Source organism: Xenopus tropicalis, chromosome 10 (assembly GCF_000004195.4).
Source record: "Xenopus tropicalis strain Nigerian chromosome 10, UCB_Xtro_10.0, whole genome shotgun sequence".
Classification (NCBI taxonomy): domain Eukaryota; kingdom Metazoa; phylum Chordata; class Amphibia; order Anura; family Pipidae; genus Xenopus; species Xenopus tropicalis.
In genome coordinates this window covers 39,025,682-39,043,687 of record NC_030686.2, presented here as the reverse complement: position 1 = coordinate 39,043,687, position 18,006 = coordinate 39,025,682, and the positions used below count along the sequence as shown (strand labels likewise).

Here is an 18,006-nt window from a genome sequence, read left to right as displayed (position 1 = left end):
AAAATTTGGAATCCATGGTGGGAGGCAGGCTTAGGTGGACAAGGAACCTTGACGTAAAATGCAATACCCAAATTTGCACATACAGATTACCTTAATTTCCTAGCTAGTCTCTCCAGGTAACAGTCACCTTAAAACGTCCACACTATATGCAAGACCTAGTATAATATGATTGAATGGACCAGCGCTGTACAATTGAGAATTTTGTCATACCTACCAAACCTATTTTATAATATTGCTATTGCCATATCAGAACTGAAACATGTTTAATATGTTACCGCAATACTGTATATAACCTCTCGTCCTATTTTCTTTTTTTTTTTTTTTTTTCTCTCCCCTTCTTGTTTTGTTTTTATGTTTATGTATGTTATATAAAACAATAAAAGGTTAAACTATAAAAAAAAAAAATCTGTAGCACCAAGCAGTTTGTTTTTGTGGTAAAGCAGAGCAGCTGCAGCAAAACCAGTCAGCCCAGAATGATTCCACTTCCTCATTCATGTTTACTTCCTTGTTGGGCTGTCACGCTGCCTTGGCTGCAAGTACATATAGAATGAGCTTTAGGCACACTGAAAACTCTTCTTATTAGCGTGCGCCACAAGTATTACACGCCGCAGGCATGGACTTTGCCTACAGATTAACCTTTTGGTTTTCCATGACTGCCTGGGTGGGGGCAGCAGATGCTGGGAACCCAGGGTTTGTGGTGAGACTCACACAGAAAGGACTGGACTATGGTAGGTTTAATACTCCCCCAAAGAGAAAATCCTATTTTCCTGACTGTATCTATTATCCCTTATTAATACGGTGGCAGCATGTTGAATAAAGCTTTACACACAGACTCCTTGCACATAGTGCCAAGGTTGAGACTGAAGTTATGGTGCTGCTCCTGTTCCTTATAGAAATATGGGATCCCTTATTCAGAAAGCTCTAAATTACACGATGATCATTTCCCATAGAGTCCATCAGTAAAAATAATTTAATTTTTTAATAATGACTTTTGTTTCTGTGTAATAATAAAATAGAAGCTTGTACTATTATACTACAAGAATCCATATTGGAAGCGAGGCAATCCTATTTGGGTTTATTCATGGTTGAACTGTGCCGACAGCTCAGCATTAAAAACATGGTGGGCCCCTTTCCTTGTGGGCTCTGCCGATCCAGGCCTGCTATTGGTTCCCTGCGAGGAACTAGAGAGGAAGTAGAAGCTACACAGCATGCTCAGGGGGTGGAAGAGTTTGTAACTAGGGTTGGGGACCAATGAGGTTGCAGCCCCAGTGGGTCTCGTACACCCCAGTCCTACACTGGTTTTATATCATGTTTAAATGATTTCTAGCAGGCTTAATGTACAGAGTTCCAAATTACAGAAAGATCCCTTATCTGCAAGCCCCCAGGTCCCAATTATTCCACATAATTGATCTTATGCCTGTACTTAGGGCCTTAATTATAACATTGTGTAAATGTAATTTTGTAGGTAAGTAAAATATACGTTCTTACACAGTTTTACTTATGCAGTTTGACTAATTATTCTGCTTCCAAGACTTGTGCCAGTTTAATCCCATGCATTTTGGATGCTATGGTCCACTACACCAGAGCTGTGTTCATCAGCTTTGTGAATGAGCATTTCCAAAATGTATTTCAAACTACTTGCAGTCCTGGGTTTCTATGAACAGAAAGTCAGCTTTAATTTTGACTCCCTTCATTTTTCTTATAGCACTTTTTATTTCCCCTTTACTTTGGTGCTGCCCTTTGACCTGCACGATCCTGGTATTGATTGTTATTGCTTTATAAACAGTTTTTGTGGCTTAATTTGTTGGCTTTTTACCTCTTAGCTTCACAGAACAAGGGGCCTTTTCATGTTTTATAACTAAGAGAATAGAAATCATTGCATGAATACTGCCTAGTGTCTGAGTAGGTTTATATTTCATTTAGAACTTGTCCAAAATGTTTGGCATTGTACCAGTGTAGCAATTAATCAAAATTAAACAGCACTGTATGCTATGATTAAATTCTTGTTTAAAAACAACACTTAGTGCCAACATTTCCAACTGCACAGTAAAGTAAGCAGCAGAATAATGACAAATGGATCACTCATATAATTAATTCATTATCTCCCCTACAGCCCTTCAAGAAGGTATGATTGTACTGCAGCAGCAACTATCCCAGATCCAACTGCCAGATTTCTCAGGTACCTATGATGTTGGGTTCCTGGGAAAAGTGGAATACAAATTTACTAGGTGAGTGCAAGAAGTTTTAGGTTTTCAAATACAGGGGCCTAACTACAGAGGAAGCGGATATTGCTGTTGCGGGTGGGGGGGGGCAGGAGTGTAGGGGACAAATAAGGCTATTTGTAGGGGACAAATAAGGCTCTAATTAAAGTACATTTCAATATATCTTAGTAGAATGTGTCAACTTTAGGGGCCCTAAACTGAATCATCTGTAGAGCCCAGTGTTCAAGTATATGTCAGGACTCCATGCATGACCAAGGTAACAAATCTCTTATTGGTTAACAGTACCGACCTAACCCAACTTAATACACATATTTGTTTATAACAGGGCAGTCTGCCAGGAATTCTATTAACTGATTATTATTATGATAATACCATGGAAGTATTTGTTGATGGTGAAGAAAAGGAAATCCTTAATTTTTGGATCTGTCCATAACGTGCCTTGAATGAGCATTTGCCCCTTTTTTAAAGCATACAGGGCATACAGTATCTTTAATTTAAAGTTATTGACTATTGCTATTTACATTCCAGTTTTTACTAAAAATTGTTTTTCAAAACCTTTTTACTAGTTCTTCTGAAATTGTTTCTTTGCAGCATGGCTATAAGCAGTGTCCAGTTGCCCAGTTTCCAAGTCAGTCCCGTTCCAGATATGGGTCTGAAGCTCTCTATCTCTGGGGCTTTTATTCAAGTTGATGGAAGATGGGATGTTCGCTATCAATTTATGTAAGAACTGTATTTCTATAAAAAAAAGCTGCATAATGCATTTTATTTAAATGTTATTACCCTAGTGGGAGCCTGCTAGAAACCTTGACTTTCAATTCAATGGGACTTCTGAAAAGGCAATACTATGTTATATAGAAGCAGGTTAATGGCTGTAGAGCTCTAGAAATATACTCTCACTATATATAATACAGTATAATCTGTAGAAGTTGTACTATAAATGCAGACAATGTAGAACAGTGATCCCCAACCAGTGGCTCGTGAGTAACATGTTGCTCCCCAACCCCTTGGATGTTGCTCCCAGTGGCCCCATGGATTAAATAAAATTTGATACTTTTTTTATCTATACTTCAAGCTGCTTCTTGATAACATTTTTTGATACTGAAAAGGAGTTCCAGAAGTGCCTGCCTGCTGTTGTTTTGTATATTATGTATGACTCCCCAAGCTGAAGGTCTGGGGCATGAGCACCTGGACCCATCTGTACAGGGGGTAAGATTTCATTTATTACAGCAAGATGTTAGTCTGTGTTATTTTTGAAAGAGTTTATTCCCAGTGGCCTTCTTGACTTGAAGGCAAGTTTTGGTTGCATAAAAATCCAATATAATGCCAAACAGAGCCTTCTGTAGGCTGCCAGTCCATATATAATTATAGCTCTTATTGGCACCACCAGGAACCTTTTTCATACTTGTGTTGCTCTCCAACACTTTTTCCATTTAAATGTGGCTCACGGGTATAAAAGGTTGGGGATCCCTGATGTAGAAATATACTCTCACTATATATAATATAGTATAATCTGTAGAAGTTGTACTATAAATGCAGATATTGAATGTAGGGATGCACCGAACCCGTTTTTTTGGGTTTGGCCGAACCCCCGAATCCATCGTAAGGGATTCAGGCCAATACCGAACCCTAATTAGAATTTGGAAGGGTTAAATCTCGCCGTGCGCTTTGCGTGTGGCAAAAAATATTTCACTTCCGTGTTCACGGGACGACATTAACCCTTCCATATCCTAATTAGTATATGCTAAATCAGATTCGGTTTGGCCAGGACCGTGGATTCGGCCGAATCCAAAAAGGCCGAATCCTGGCTGAATACCGAACCGAATCCTGGATTGAATGATTAAATTAGTTTATAATAAAACAGGTTTTTAGAAGTTTGCTAATACAATAACCATAATTACTGACAGTGTATACCACCCTACACAGATCTTATTTGTTCCCGCTAAGTATAACTTACTGATATATGACATTCTGTGATTTTACATGCCGTTTTAGGCTAGGGATGTCATATATCATAATGGCCTGGGGTGGCATAAAATAAAATGGACTAAAGTCAACAGAACAGGCACCTACTTAAACTTCCATGCATGGTTTATACAGGCTAATTCTGATTGGTATGGCAACTTTGCGACCAAACAGTCATAAAATATATGAGCCTTTGCTCATACTCTCTATAACGTTCTGTATTCTCATGCCTGTTCTACCAACATTTGCTGTTCAGTACTAGAATGTCTTTGAAAAGGATGTGTACCACAGAATGTTTCTTTATTTTTATTGGTAGACATGAAGACGGCAGTTTTAACGTCAAAGTTATGGGGCTCAGCATTTCTGTTGGACTCAAACTGGGCAATGATGAATCTGGTAGACCAACAATTGCCCCAACAGACTGCAGCTGCCATATTTCCAATGTTGAGGTGCACATGTCTGGAACTATAGGGTAAGTCCTATAAGGTATTTGAGAGGTTGCCAGCCACTTTATATATTGATTTGAGTAAAACTAGGGTGTGACTCCATTCAAACTGTGGTGTTAAATATTTAGATCATTTTATGTCACAAAGGGCAGAGATTCCTAACACACTGATCAGCAGTTAACAAAATATGTCATTTACTATATGCTTGACTATTCTGGATAACTGTTTTGGTTTCTGAAGGTTTATATTGAATAGTTGGACAGTAGGAAATAGGGCACAGAACCCAATGTGGATCAGCTGGGATTGTTCACATAAGTCCCTATCCCTGAGGAGCTATTATACTCACACAAATACTATGGCCAGTTTAACCAGGATCCAATTAACCTACCTATTTTTTATGTGGGAGAGCTTTCAGACTCCTTCCACATAGTGCCCTGGTGATGCAAAGCAGCACTGCCAGCCAGAGTCTTTGTGGGAAGCAGTCTTGTTTAGGTTTCATGTATAAAGTAAACTTGTGGTATCTGTAAACAAACAGCTTGTTTTTATTATATTGCAGTTGGTTGGTTGACCTTTTCCATAACAACGTTGAATCAGAATTGAGACAATCTATGGAGGACCAGGTACCTGTAGCTTAGAAACTGCAATATAGCATTTGATCCTTTTTGTCCAAGGGTTAAATCAGGTAGCAAGGCTTTAAACAGCTTTTTTAATCTTTAAAGGTCGTGGTTTACTAAACATTAGGTTGGTTAGGTGTCCAGTGTTACAGTAGTTATTTTATTTCCTTTAGTATAGTGCTTTGCCTTCGAAATCAGATATAAGATATTTTCTAGTCTAGTCAGAATGATTAAAGCACGTGCCTGATTGGTTGCTATGGGTTATTGTAATGGTCCCAGCTTTTACTACATACGGCACAACCATTTTGCTTTCTCCAAAATCTGGCTTCTTAAAGGAATACTGTCATGGGAAAACACATTTTTTTCAAAACCCATCAGTTAATAGAGCTTCTCCAGCAATAGCCTGCATTGTAATCTGTGTTTAAAAACACAAACAGATTTTTTTTATATTTTATTTTGAAATTTCACATGGGGTTAGCCACATTTTACTGCTGCGCTGCAAGTTGGAGTGATATGACCCCCCTCCCAGCAGCCGATCAGCAGAACAATGGGAAGGGAGCAAGATAGCAGCTCCCAGTAGGTATCAGAATAGCACTCAATAGTAAGAAATCCAAGTCCGGCTTGGGACTCCTCCAGTTACATGGGAGTAGGAGAAACAATAGGTTAGCTGAAAGCAGTTCTAATGTGTAGCGCTGGCTCCTTCTGAAAGCTCAGACTCAGGCACAATGCACCTACACACAAATATTATAGCTAAAAATACATTTGTTGGTTCCAGAATAAAATTATAAATGGGAGTGAATTATTTTCTATGTAAACAGTGTAATTTAGAAATAATAATAAAAAGTACCCCATAAAAATCATGACAGTAAACCATCTCTTCTTTTTCCCTTCTAGATCTGCCCAGAGGTTACTCAGTCTATTACTTCAAAACTGTTACCGCTTCTCCAGACTTTACCAGGTAATCAATTACGTATGCACAATGGTGTGACAAAAGACTGTATTTTCTGGAAATATGACCATACTACTAAGAAGTTTTTGTTATGGGCTACAAATGCAGTAGTGAGAAACATTTTGAAGGGGATTTTTTTGTAAAAATATAGCATGTATTATATAAAAAAAAGCAAAACAAAAAAATCAGCATGTGGTGCTCTCTGCTGTTTGATCAAATTGCTTTATTGTTGTTTTAATGTTCCTGTTTTACAGTGACTGCAAAAATTGACCAGATATCTGCTATTGATTACTCTCTGACGGGACCTCCATCTGTGATGGCAAATTGGGTTGATGTGTCGTTAAAGGTATAGTTTCAAATAAGGTTGAATATACTCATATGGTAATAGAACAGTGAGAATATATTGCCATACTTAATTATAACTAATAAATATTACCCAGGTCCCCTGGTTTGATAAAGAGGTATAGGATCTACTATCTGGAAACCTGTTTACCAGAAAGTTCCGAACTAGTAGAAGACCATCCCCCGTAGACCATTTTAATCAAATAGCTGAAATTTTAAAAAAATAATTCCCCTTTTCTCTGTATTAATAAGACAGTACCTGTACTTGGTCCCAACTATGGTATGATTTATCCTTATTGGGAGCGGAACAGCCCTATTGGGTTTATTTAATGGTTAAATGGTTCCCTTTTCTCTGTAATAATAAAACTGTACCTGTACTTGATCCCAACTAAGATATAATTACCCCTTATTGGGGGCAGAACAGTCCTATTGGGTTTATTTAATGGTTACATGATTCCCTTTTCTCTGTAATAATAAAACAGTACCTGTACTTGATCCCAACTAAGATGTAATTACCCCTTATTGGGGGCAGAACAGCCCTATTGGGTTTATTTAATGGTTAAATGATTCCCTTTTCTCTGTAATAATAAAACAGTACCTGTACTTGATCCCAACTAAGATATTATTACCCCTTATTGGAGGCAGAACAGCCCTATTTGGTTTATTTAATGTTTGAAAGATTTTTTAAGTAGACTTAAGGTATAGGGTTCCAAATTATAGAAAGATCTCTCTCTCCAGAAAACCACAGGTCCCGAGCATTCTGGATGACAGGTCCCATACCTGTGTTATTCATTATTCCTGCACTGATATTGACTTTATTCTCATATAGTATAGTCTATAACAACTGTCTCTTTTCACAGGGGGAATTCTTTGATATCTCACACCGTACTGCTCCGCCCTTCGCACCCCCGCTGCTGTCTTTGCCTCCAGAACAGGATCTCATGGTTTACTTTGCTGTCTCGGAATACTTGTTCAACACGGCTGGTTTAGTTTATCAGAGCGCTGGGGCTCTCGTCTTTAATTTGACTGATGATATGGTAAAAAAGTAGACATTCACCTGGCATGTCTGATTTCTGTAAATATATTGTATTAATGTTATCTATTTTCTGTTTATGGGGTATTGCTCTCTGTAAACTGCTTTCAGTCTCTCTGAATGTATTTACCATCAGTGCATATTCTTTTCTCTGCCTTAAATTGTACTTTCTGTATACACTGTATATTGTCAAGAGAAAGTAAGTGCCTTAAAGGAACAATGTAATGGGAAAACATGTTTTTTGCACAACCCATCAGTTAATAGAGCTTCTCCAACAGAATCCTGCATTGAAATTCATTTTTCAAAATCACAAACAGATTTGTTTTCATTTAATTTTGAAATTTGACATGGGGCTAGCCATATTCTTCATTTCCCAGGGTGCCACAGCCATGTGACACATGATAAATGATGATACATTTCAGTTACATGGGAGTAGGAGAAACAATAGGTTACGTGAAAGCAGCTCTAATGTGTAGCGCTGGCTCCTTCTTACATAGCAAAAAGTCACTCTATTGTAAAATTGTATTCTTGAACCAAGAAATGTATTTATAGCTGTAATATTGGTGTGTAGGCGCCATCTCAGTGCATTGTGCCTGAGTCTGAGCTTTCAGAAGGAGCCAGCGTTACACATTAGAACTGCTTTCAGATAACCTATTGTTTCTCCTACTCCCATGTAACTGGGGGAGTCCCAAGCCAGACTTGGATTTCTTACTATTGAGTGCTATTCTGATACCTACTGGGAGCTGCTATCTTGCTCCCTTCCCATTGTTCTGCTGATCGGCTGCTGGGGGCGATATCACTCCAACTGGCAGCTCAGCAGTGCAAGACTCGATGTACCCTAAGGACATGGTTATTATTATTATTAACATGGTCGACATGGTTTTATTTTGCTGTAAGGAAAGAAGGCATGCTATTGCATATGAGATAAGTGATTATTTATTTGTTTATATTTAACAGTCCTGATATTGGCATTTTGTGGTGGGAAGAGCTCCACTCATTTTAATTTGTGTAATATATTATGCAATAGTTTTTTAGATAAATAAAGCAGTTGGATTTTAGTGTGAGTGTCCATGTGTTTAGCCTGATAGGACACAGGGGATGGATTTTTTGCTGTTTGCCAAACTTATTAAATAGTTTAAATAGTGTTCTTCTTTTTTTGCTCTAGATCCCTAAGGAATCCAGCGTACACCTGAACACTTCTTCATTTGGATTACTAATACCCTCGGTACTCTAAGCATCTTCATTGCCATTTGAAATGATATCTATTTCACGACTCTGTTCTAAGTATATGATATATGAATCTATAGGTTTCCAAGATGTACCCCAATATGCTCATGAAGCTGGAGATATCAGCTGCCTCAGCACCGGCTCTGAATATTAACCCAGGGAACCTGACCCTTTCGCCTGTGGGAAACATCCAGGCTTATGCCATTCTGCCCAACTCTTCCCTGGCTCCACTATTTCTCCTTCAGATGGTGGGTCTTCTACTTTTTCCAGAATGTAAAAATGTGTTGTAACCTTTATGTTAAGTTTAAGAATGCTATAGAATGTACTATTCCTAGTAACTTTTCAATAGGTCTTCATTATTTATCTTCAACTAACACTTTCCAACTTTGAAATGGGTATCACTGCCCCCAGTTGAGGTTGAGGCTACAATTTTATAGTTATTGTTACTTTTTATTCCTTATCTCTCTATTCAGGTCCTCTCCTATTCATATACCAGTCTCTCATTCAAACCACACCCTGGTTGCTAAGGTAATTTGGACCCTAGCAACCAGATAGCTGCTGAAACTCAAAACTGGAGAGCTGCTGAACAAAAAGTAAAATAACGAAAAAACTACAAATAATAAAAAATGAAGACCAAAATGCAGATTGTTTTTGAATAGCACTCTGTACATCATACCTAAATGATACCTTTTATAGGGGAAACAGAGGGGAGATACCTTATGAATGACTTGTGAGATGCAAAGCTTACACTTTCACTATTGCAATAATCTATCTTACTTCATTCAGCTGATGTCTGGGAACTATTAACATGACTCACTATGTTCTCACTGTTATCAATCCAAAACAGTTTGCTGAGCAATAACATTTGCAGATTGTTGTAGAGGACTATACAGTGGTGTGAAAAACTATTTGCCCCCTTCCTGATTTCTTATTCTTTTGCATGTTTGTCACACTTAAATGTTTCTGCTCATCAAAAACCATTAACTATTAGTCAAAGATAACATAATTGAACACAAAATGCAGTTTTTAAATGAAGGTTTACGTTATTAAGGGAGAAAAAAAACTCCAAATCTACATGGCCCTGTGTGAAAAAGTGATTGTCCCCCTTGTTAAAAAATAACTTAACTGTGGTTTATGAATTTCAATTTTCAATTTCAATATCAATTTCTGTAGTCACCCCCAGGCCTGATTACTGCTTCACCTGTTTCAATCAAGAAATCACTTAAATAGCAGCTACCTGACACAGAGAAGTAGCCCAAAAGCACCTCAAAAGCTAGACATCATGCCAAGATCCAAAGAAATTGAGGAACAAATGAGAACAAAAGTAATTGAGATCTATCAGTCTGGTAAAGGTTATAAAGCCATTTCTAAAGCTTTGGGACTCCAGCGAACCACAGTGAGAGCCATTATCCACAAATGGCAAAAACATGGAACAGTGGTGAACCTTCCCAGGAGTGGCCGGCCGACCAAAATTACCCCAAGAGCGCAGAGACAACTCATCCGAGAGGCCACAAAAGACCCCAGGACAACATCTAAAGAACTGCAGGCCTCACTTGCCTCAATTAAGGTCAGTGTTCACGACTCCACCATAAGAAAGAGACTGGGCAAAAACGGCCTGCATGGCAGATTTCCAAGGCGCAAACCATTTTTAAGCAAAAAGAACATTAAGGCTCGTCTCAATTTTGCTAAAAAACATCTCAATAATTGCCAAGACTTGTGGACCGACGAGACAAAAGTTGAACTTTTTGGAAGGTGCGTGTCCCATTACATCTGGCGTAAAAGTAACACAGCATTTCAGAAAAAGAACATCATACCAACAGTAAAATATGGTGGTGGTAGTGTGATGGTCTGGGGTTGTTTTGCTGCTTCAGGACCTGGAAGGCTTGCTGTGATAGATGGAACCATGAATTCTACTGTCTACCAAAAAATCCTGAAGGAGAATGTCCGGCCATCTGTTCGTCAACTCAAGCTGAAGCGATCTTGGGTGCTGCAGCAGGACAATGACCCAAAACACACCAGCAAATCCACCTCTGTATGGCTGAAGAAAAACAAAATGAAGACTTTGGAGTGGCCTAGTCAAAGTCCTGACCTGAATCCTATTGAGATGTTGTGGCATGACCTTAAAAAGGCGGTTCATGCTAGAAAACCCTCAAATAAAGCTGAATTACAACAATTCTGCAAAGATGAGTGGGCCAAAATTCCTCCAGAGCGCTGTAAAAGACTCATTGCAAGTTATCGCAAACGCTGATTGCAGTTATTGCTGCTAAGGGTGGCCGAACCAGTTATTAGGTTCAGGGGGCAATTACTTTTTCACACAGGGCCATGTAGGTTTGGATTTTTTTTCTCCCTAAATAATAAAAACCCTCATTTAAAAACTGCATTTTGTGTTTATTTGTGTTATCTTTGACTAATAGTTAAATGTGTTTGATGATCAGAAACATTTTGTGTGACAAACATGCAAAAGAATAAGAAATCAGGAAGGGGGCAAATAGTTTTTCACACCACTGTAGCTATTAGTCTGATTTATTGGTGTTAAAAGTGTGCTTGGAGTGGTTATTCCCATGCACTCATAGATCAGTCAATTATGTCAATTACAGAGAATGGATTACAGTTATAGCTTCTAATGCTAACAGACTACTACTGCACAAATAGGGCAGACATGTCATAGAGGAGCATGGGGATTGGTTGTGTAATGTTAAAGTATTGGGAAAATACTATTAAGGCAAAACTATAAAGAGCAAGCAAAGACAGTGTTATAACTGTTAATTTCTCTTTAAGCTGTAGATAATAATGAGCTCACATTGTTACTAAACCCTGACTAATACAGCCACGTTTCATCTCTAGAAAATGAATGCCTTGGCAAAGGTGGCAGTGAATTCTGGGAAAATAGTAGGCTCTCTCGAGCTCGGCAAGTAAGTACTTAATCTATTAAATCTACTTTCTTACTGCAGAATTCTTTACCCTTTTCATTGAGCTGTCTTAAAATTTAATTTGGAGCCATGGTAAATACAAGCATGGGATCCATTATCCCGAGACCCATTATCCACAAAGTTCCAAATTATGGCAAAGCGATGTCCCTAGACTCCATTTCATAAAGTAATTCATTTTTTTTTTAAATAAATTCCTTTTACTCTGTAATAAGAAAACAGTACCTTTTATTTGACCCCAGCTAAGACACAAGTAATCCTTATTGGAGGCAAAGCAATTCTATTGGGTTTTAATCAATGTTAAGATGATTATAGTAGACATAAGTTATGGAAACCCAAATTACAGAACAATTCTTCTCCAAGGAAGGCATCCTGAACAACAGGACCCATACCCGTAGTACTGTTTTAGCACATAAGTTTTAATACAATGAGTGAAACACCTGCATCCTTCCCTATATTCTGGCCTAACACTAGGGCAATTAGGTTTACTTTAATTGAAATAACACTTATTTCAGACAATAGGGATCATTTACCATACCAGATCGCTAAGGGGCACAAGGGCTGACAATAAAGATGGAAAAATGCAATTAAAATAAGTACTTTTTAAAGTTCCTATTCACAAATTGCACAGATTTGAAGTAAGGTGATTGACACTGGGGGCTGCAGTTAAATGCCAAACCCCCTTTGTTAGCAGTGCAGCATGGGAATGCACTTAACTTACCCTTTAACTCTCTACCTGTTAATACATGTGCTATAAATGCTCAGCTTAAAGTGCCTGGAAAAGTGTAGTATTATTTTGTCTTTTTATATGGCTTCAGTATAATCATTTTCCCAACCGCTCTATATATTCTGTACCTGTATTTAGCTCCAACTGTCAATATATAAAGTGCATACATCTACACAGCAGTGGTAGTAGATTAGACTGTTCAGACCTCTACAGCTCTTTACTTTGTGCTTTCTATGAGTAAAATGTATTATTATTGTTTTGTTCAGATTAACAAAAACAAAGATAGAACACCCCATTTTACTGTAGGTATGCACAGAGACACAAATTGGGGATGTACTACATCTATTCATTGTTCTCTGGCACAAATCAGCAACCTCCACGTATGTAGGTGAAAGTCACAGAGCTACAAATGAAGGAAAGAACAGATACAACTTATTATGCATTAACAATCATTCAGATCTGCAAAGCACCAATGTCTGGGAACAAATAAGTATCTCTCTATTGCACCCATCACAGGGGTTGTAGTATGATGTAGAGAGTAATATTCTGAGACAATTTGCAATTGGTCTTCATTTTTTATTTGTAGTTGTTTTAGTTATTTTCACTTTTTGTTCAGCTGCTCTGCAGTGTGGAGTTTCAGCAGCTATCTGGTTGCTAGGGTCCAAATTACCCTAGCAACGAGGGAGCAGGGTAAATGAGAGGATGGTAAATGAATAGGAGATAACCTGAATACAATAAAACTGCAGCCTCGCTGAGCAATAGTTTTTTGGCTGCCAGGGTCAGTGACCCCCATATGAACGGTGCAAAGAGTTAGAAGAAGATGGCAAATAGATCAAAAACTATAAGAAATAAATAATGAAGACCAATTGAAAAGTTTCTTAGAATAGGCAGTTCATACTAAAAGTTAACTAAAACCCACAGCCCAGAAAGCCATTGTTGTAACAGGTAATGCCCCATATATATACATATAGAAGTTGCTCCTTACCTAACACAGAATGTAGCTTGTTCGTATTGAAACCACACGTGCCAGTGCAAGTAAATAATGATATCTTTTACTTCAGTATTGGGAGTAGCAAGCCAATGGCCTTAGGGCCTGTCAATATAGGCCCTGCCTTTGTGCGCTTTGTTTAGATTTCCCATTCAATTCTATCTGCAGAGAGCACTGTAACCACAGCTTTGAAGTTCTTTAGTTTTTCCTATAAGGACTGATAAAGCATTGTCCTATCAAAATTCTCACGGTGCTGTTACTGAAAAACCCTTCTCACATGTTATTCTGATTTCTTTTGCTTCTAGGGTGGAAATATCTCTTGTTCACTCTGATGTCGGACTTTTTTCAGTGAGTTCCAGTCTGTGGACCATGAACTGCAATTACATTTCAGCATTAACTTGATACAAATATGATAACATTTTATTTACTATTATTTCTATTTTTATTACTGTTAGAAGCAGATTTATTAAAGTACGATCGGTCCGAATCCGACTTTTTCGTACCTTTGCTAAATTGCGCAACTTTTTCGTACTGTGCGTCAAAAATTACACGACAAAATCGTATTGTCGCGCCGAGTACGAAGGTTTCAGATTCATTCCAGCTTCGGTATGGTGACTTTCCTTGGGCCAGGTTGGAGCTGCAGAGTGCCATTGAGCCCTATGGGAGACTTTCCTTGGGCCAGGTTGGAGCTGCAGAGTGCCATTGAGTCCTATGGGAGACTTTCCTTGGGCCGGGTTGGAGCTGCAGAGTGCCATTGAGCCCTATGGGAGACTTTCCTTGGGCCGGGTTGGAGCTGCAGAGTGCCATTGAGCCCTATGGGAGACTTTCCTTGGGCCAGCTTGGAGCTGCAGAGTGCCATTGAGTCCTATGGGAGACTTTCCTTGGGCCGGGTTGGAGCTGCAGAGTGCCATTGAGCCCTATGGGAGACTTTCCTTGGGCCAGGTTGGAGCTGCAGAGTGCCATTGAGCCCTATGGGAGACTTTCCTTGGGCCGGGTTGGAGCTGCAGAGTGCCATTGAGCCCTATGGGAGACTTTCCTTGGGCCGGGTTGGAGCTGCAGAGTGCCATTGAGCCCTATGGGAGACTTTCCTTGGGCCGGGTTGGAGCTGCAGAGTGCCATTGAGCCCTATGGGAGACTTTCCTTGGGCCGGGTTGGAGCTGCAGAGTGCCATTGAGCCCTATGGGAGACTTTCCTTGGGCCGGGTTGGAGCTGCAGAGTGCCATTGAGCCCTATGGGAGACTTTCCTTGGGCCGGGTTGGAGCTGCAGAGTGCCATTGAGCCCTATGGGAGACTTTCCTTGGGCCGGGTTGAAGCTGCAGAGTGCCATTGAGCCCTATGGGAGACTTTCCTTGGGCCGGGTTGGAGCTGCAGAGTGCCATTGAGCCCTATGGGAGACTTTCCTTGGGCCAGGTTGGTGCTGCAGAGTGCCATTGAGTCCTATGGGAGGCTTCCAAAATCATGCGCCATTTACGATCGTTCGGATACGATAATTTTGTGACTTTCGGATCGCCAATACGATATTATCATGACTAATACAATTTTTTCGTAAGCATTTTTGTGATACTTGCGATCATCAAAAATGATTGTATCCAATACGAATTTTAGCCATTTCGGTACTTAGTACTTCGGTACTGCCCCTTCCCTTCCATTTGAAACACCTTTGCCCAAAACTTTAAAATACTTATTTTATTATAATGAATTAAAATAAGCTGTGTATGGCCTCAAGCTCCTTCTACCGGTCACCCCATGGTTAGTAAGACACTAGAAAGAGTTTTCTAGCCATTTCTATCTCTTTGAATAGACCTGCAGGAACCATGTTGCACAATCATATTGTTTCTGTTGCTTTCTAGGTTTCGGTAATAAGTATGGCCGTGAACTATTATGTCTCAGCAACCCTTCTTCCCCGTGTTAATGGTATGTAGCAAGATGACAGGGCTCATAAGGCAGTGCAGTATACAAGCTGTAAAATTCACACGCAAATCAATGTTTTTTTCCCCTAAAGGAGAAGGAATGGTACAATTACTGGGGGTTGTCAATATGTTAAGCTTACCTTATACCCCCGGTTGGTGCTCCTATTAGAAGAAAACTGCACCAGCCCGGGGTAACTGTGAGAGGGCGATCCTCTTCCTTCTTCTGTCTTTTTCCTGTTTATGCCTAACAATTTGGCACCCTCCAGTGATTTTATATGTGAGCTATTACTACTACTACTACTACTACAGTTAGTATTGATGTTCGTATATATGGTTTACACACAGTGTGTGAGTGTATAGATAGGCCAAGATAGTTTATGTGTGCTGGGGTTCACTTGGAGGAGTTGAACTTGATGGACCTTGGTCATTTTTCTACCCTATGTAACAATGTATGTAACTATCTAAGCTTTCTGCATCATGGGTTGAATGTTATGGAAATACATGTACAAGGGGGTTCATTCTGTCTGCCGTTCAGTCACTTATCCTAAATTTAGCAAAGCTGACGTTTTATAATACAAAAAATATATAAAACATTAGTAAAATAATATCTTGTTTATCATTGTTGGTACTCATGTAGCCAAATGTTGTATTCCTCCAGAGATCTTAAAGAACGGATTCCCCCTGCCCTTGATTGATCATATACAGCTCACTGATTTTGTGATTGAAACATATGAGGTCAGTACCTGTTTTCCTCTCTGCCACACACACAGGAAACCTGGGGGGACAGAACTATTGAACAATATATGAATACAACAAACAGGGGTCATTGCAATAATAGATAAATAAATACAGAGTACGATTATAAAAAGGAAAGTACAGTTGCACTAAGAATTCCACAGAGCTAAGTGTCAAGGAGACGTGGATGGGTGTGCCTGTCCTGTGGAGCTTACAATCGAAATCAGTTCTAGTTTTTTCTGTAGACACAAAGGTTTATTGGGTTCATTGAATATTTGTAGGGCAAGTCTTCCATTTCTTTTCCCCGTGCCAGTACCTAAGTTATGTGTCACCACATACAGAAAAGGGAAAAAATTAAAGAATAGCCCTAGGAATATCTAATGAACCCAATAAACCCTGATGGCTACAGAATATTCTATTGTTAAAATATATTGTTAAATAGTCTAATGTTAAAGACAACAAATATTATCAAATATCAAATAACGTATATACTCGAGTATAAGCCAATCCGAATATAAGCCGAGGTACCTAGTTTTACCTAAGAAAACTGGAAAAACGTATTGACTCGAGTATAAGCCTAGGGTGGGAAATGCAGCAGCTACTGCTAAGTTTCAATAATCAAAATAAATACCAACAGAATTATATTAATTGAGGCATCGGTGGGGTATATGTTTTTAAATATATGTTTCAAAGAAAAACAGTTAAACTAGCTCTGTAAGTGGAGAAGAGGGTCAACAAAAACAATATGAAAAACAATACCCCACGCTCATTGTGCATTGGCAAACTGGCAGCAGACCCAGTTCTGGAGGAGATGTAAGGGGAAATAAGTATGGAAGCGGGCCAGGGCACTGGAGGGTCTGGCTACGGGAGGCCTAATTTGCACACAAAGGACAAAGGGTGCTAGTCTGGAGGGATCCAAGGCACCCGACTCGAGTATAAGCCGAGGGTGACTTTTTCAGCACATTTTGGGTGCTGAAAAACTAGGCTTATACTTGAGTATATACAGTATATCAAATATATCTGTATTATTAAAGAATGTAACACACCTGTCCTCTTAAAACCACCAGATTCAAATTGTTGCAAATTAAGTTATTTTTATTTTTAATTTGGTGAATATCTTTAACTACAATACCTATTTTATTGTTGAACTACTACATGATGTGATATTTTATCTCTACAGCACTACCTCCTGTTTGGGGCAAATGCACATTATGAATAGGAAAGAAGGACAGTCAAGTTGCTGAATGGACATGGGGAAATGGAAAATAAAATATGATTTTCACGTACGTGGACTTAATGACTCTCCTTAACTGGTTTATGCATCCTATGTACTTTATTATTTGTGTTTGTTCACTTTGTAAAAATTCTAGGGTTCTACTTTTAATTAATTTGTAGATGAGGATATTGGTAAATCAAGGTTGAAGCTAAATGTAGCATATCCATGGTACCCTGCCATTCTGTACTATGGCTGTGTGAGGGGGTAATATATTTCCCCTAATCAAGAAAAGTTAAAGTTCTGTCATGTGACTGTGTAACAAAGCAGGGAGGTTGCAGCCTATAAAGAATATTAAAGTTAGTAGGCCTGTTGTATTGGCTTTACCCTGACTTGTGCATGGTGACTTGTTATCTATATCACCATGATATTGATATAAATGAGAAAAAGCCACACGATGGAATAGATCATTTTTATTCAATAAACTTTGGCTAACAGAGCAGGTAGATATTATTTGGAGAGAAAAGACAAGGGCACCACAGTCAAACTGCATACATATAGGTCATACTTAGTTGGACGATGCAGGAGGTTTTGCAATATAATATTATAATATAATATTTCTCCCAAACAGTAGTTGAATTAGGATTACGCATGCAGGTATTCTGAAATAAGCATTTTATGCCCCATACAGAACTCCGTCGATATATTAAA

General features: G+C 38.9%; 1 protein-coding gene across 2 annotated transcripts; it reads left to right on the top strand.

Annotated features, from left to right (window-relative positions):
* The first annotated feature begins 488 nt into the window (after positions 1-488).
* On the top strand, positions 489-17,668 carry bpi.4 (bactericidal permeability increasing protein, gene 4). 2 transcript variants are annotated; one of them, XM_031893968.1, is made up of 15 exons: positions 489-728; positions 2,114-2,179; positions 2,814-2,942; positions 4,501-4,656; positions 5,187-5,250; positions 6,139-6,202; positions 6,448-6,539; positions 7,396-7,572; positions 8,734-8,793; positions 8,876-9,043; positions 11,640-11,707; positions 13,743-13,785; positions 15,288-15,351; positions 16,006-16,082; positions 17,263-17,668. In XM_031893968.1, exons 3-15 carry the CDS (start codon positions 2,815-2,817, stop codon positions 17,299-17,301), a joined length of 1,200 nt encoding a protein of 399 aa, XP_031749828.1. In that variant the 5' UTR covers positions 489-728; positions 2,114-2,179; position 2,814; the 3' UTR covers positions 17,302-17,668.
* Positions 17,669-18,006: the final 338 nt, after the last annotated feature.

Excerpts from the sequence above, each read along its gene's own strand:
- bpi.4 (XM_031893968.1), top strand. The coding sequence starts at position 2,815 with ATGGCTATAAGCAGTGTCCAGTTGCCCAGTTTCCAAGTCAGTCCCGTT. Across the intron at positions 2,943-4,500 it reads GATGTTCGCTATCAATTTAT|ACATGAAGACGGCAGTTTTA; the intron begins GTAAGAACTGTA and ends TTTTATTGGTAG. Across the intron at positions 6,540-7,395 it reads GGGTTGATGTGTCGTTAAAG|GGGGAATTCTTTGATATCTC; the intron begins GTATAGTTTCAA and ends CTCTTTTCACAG.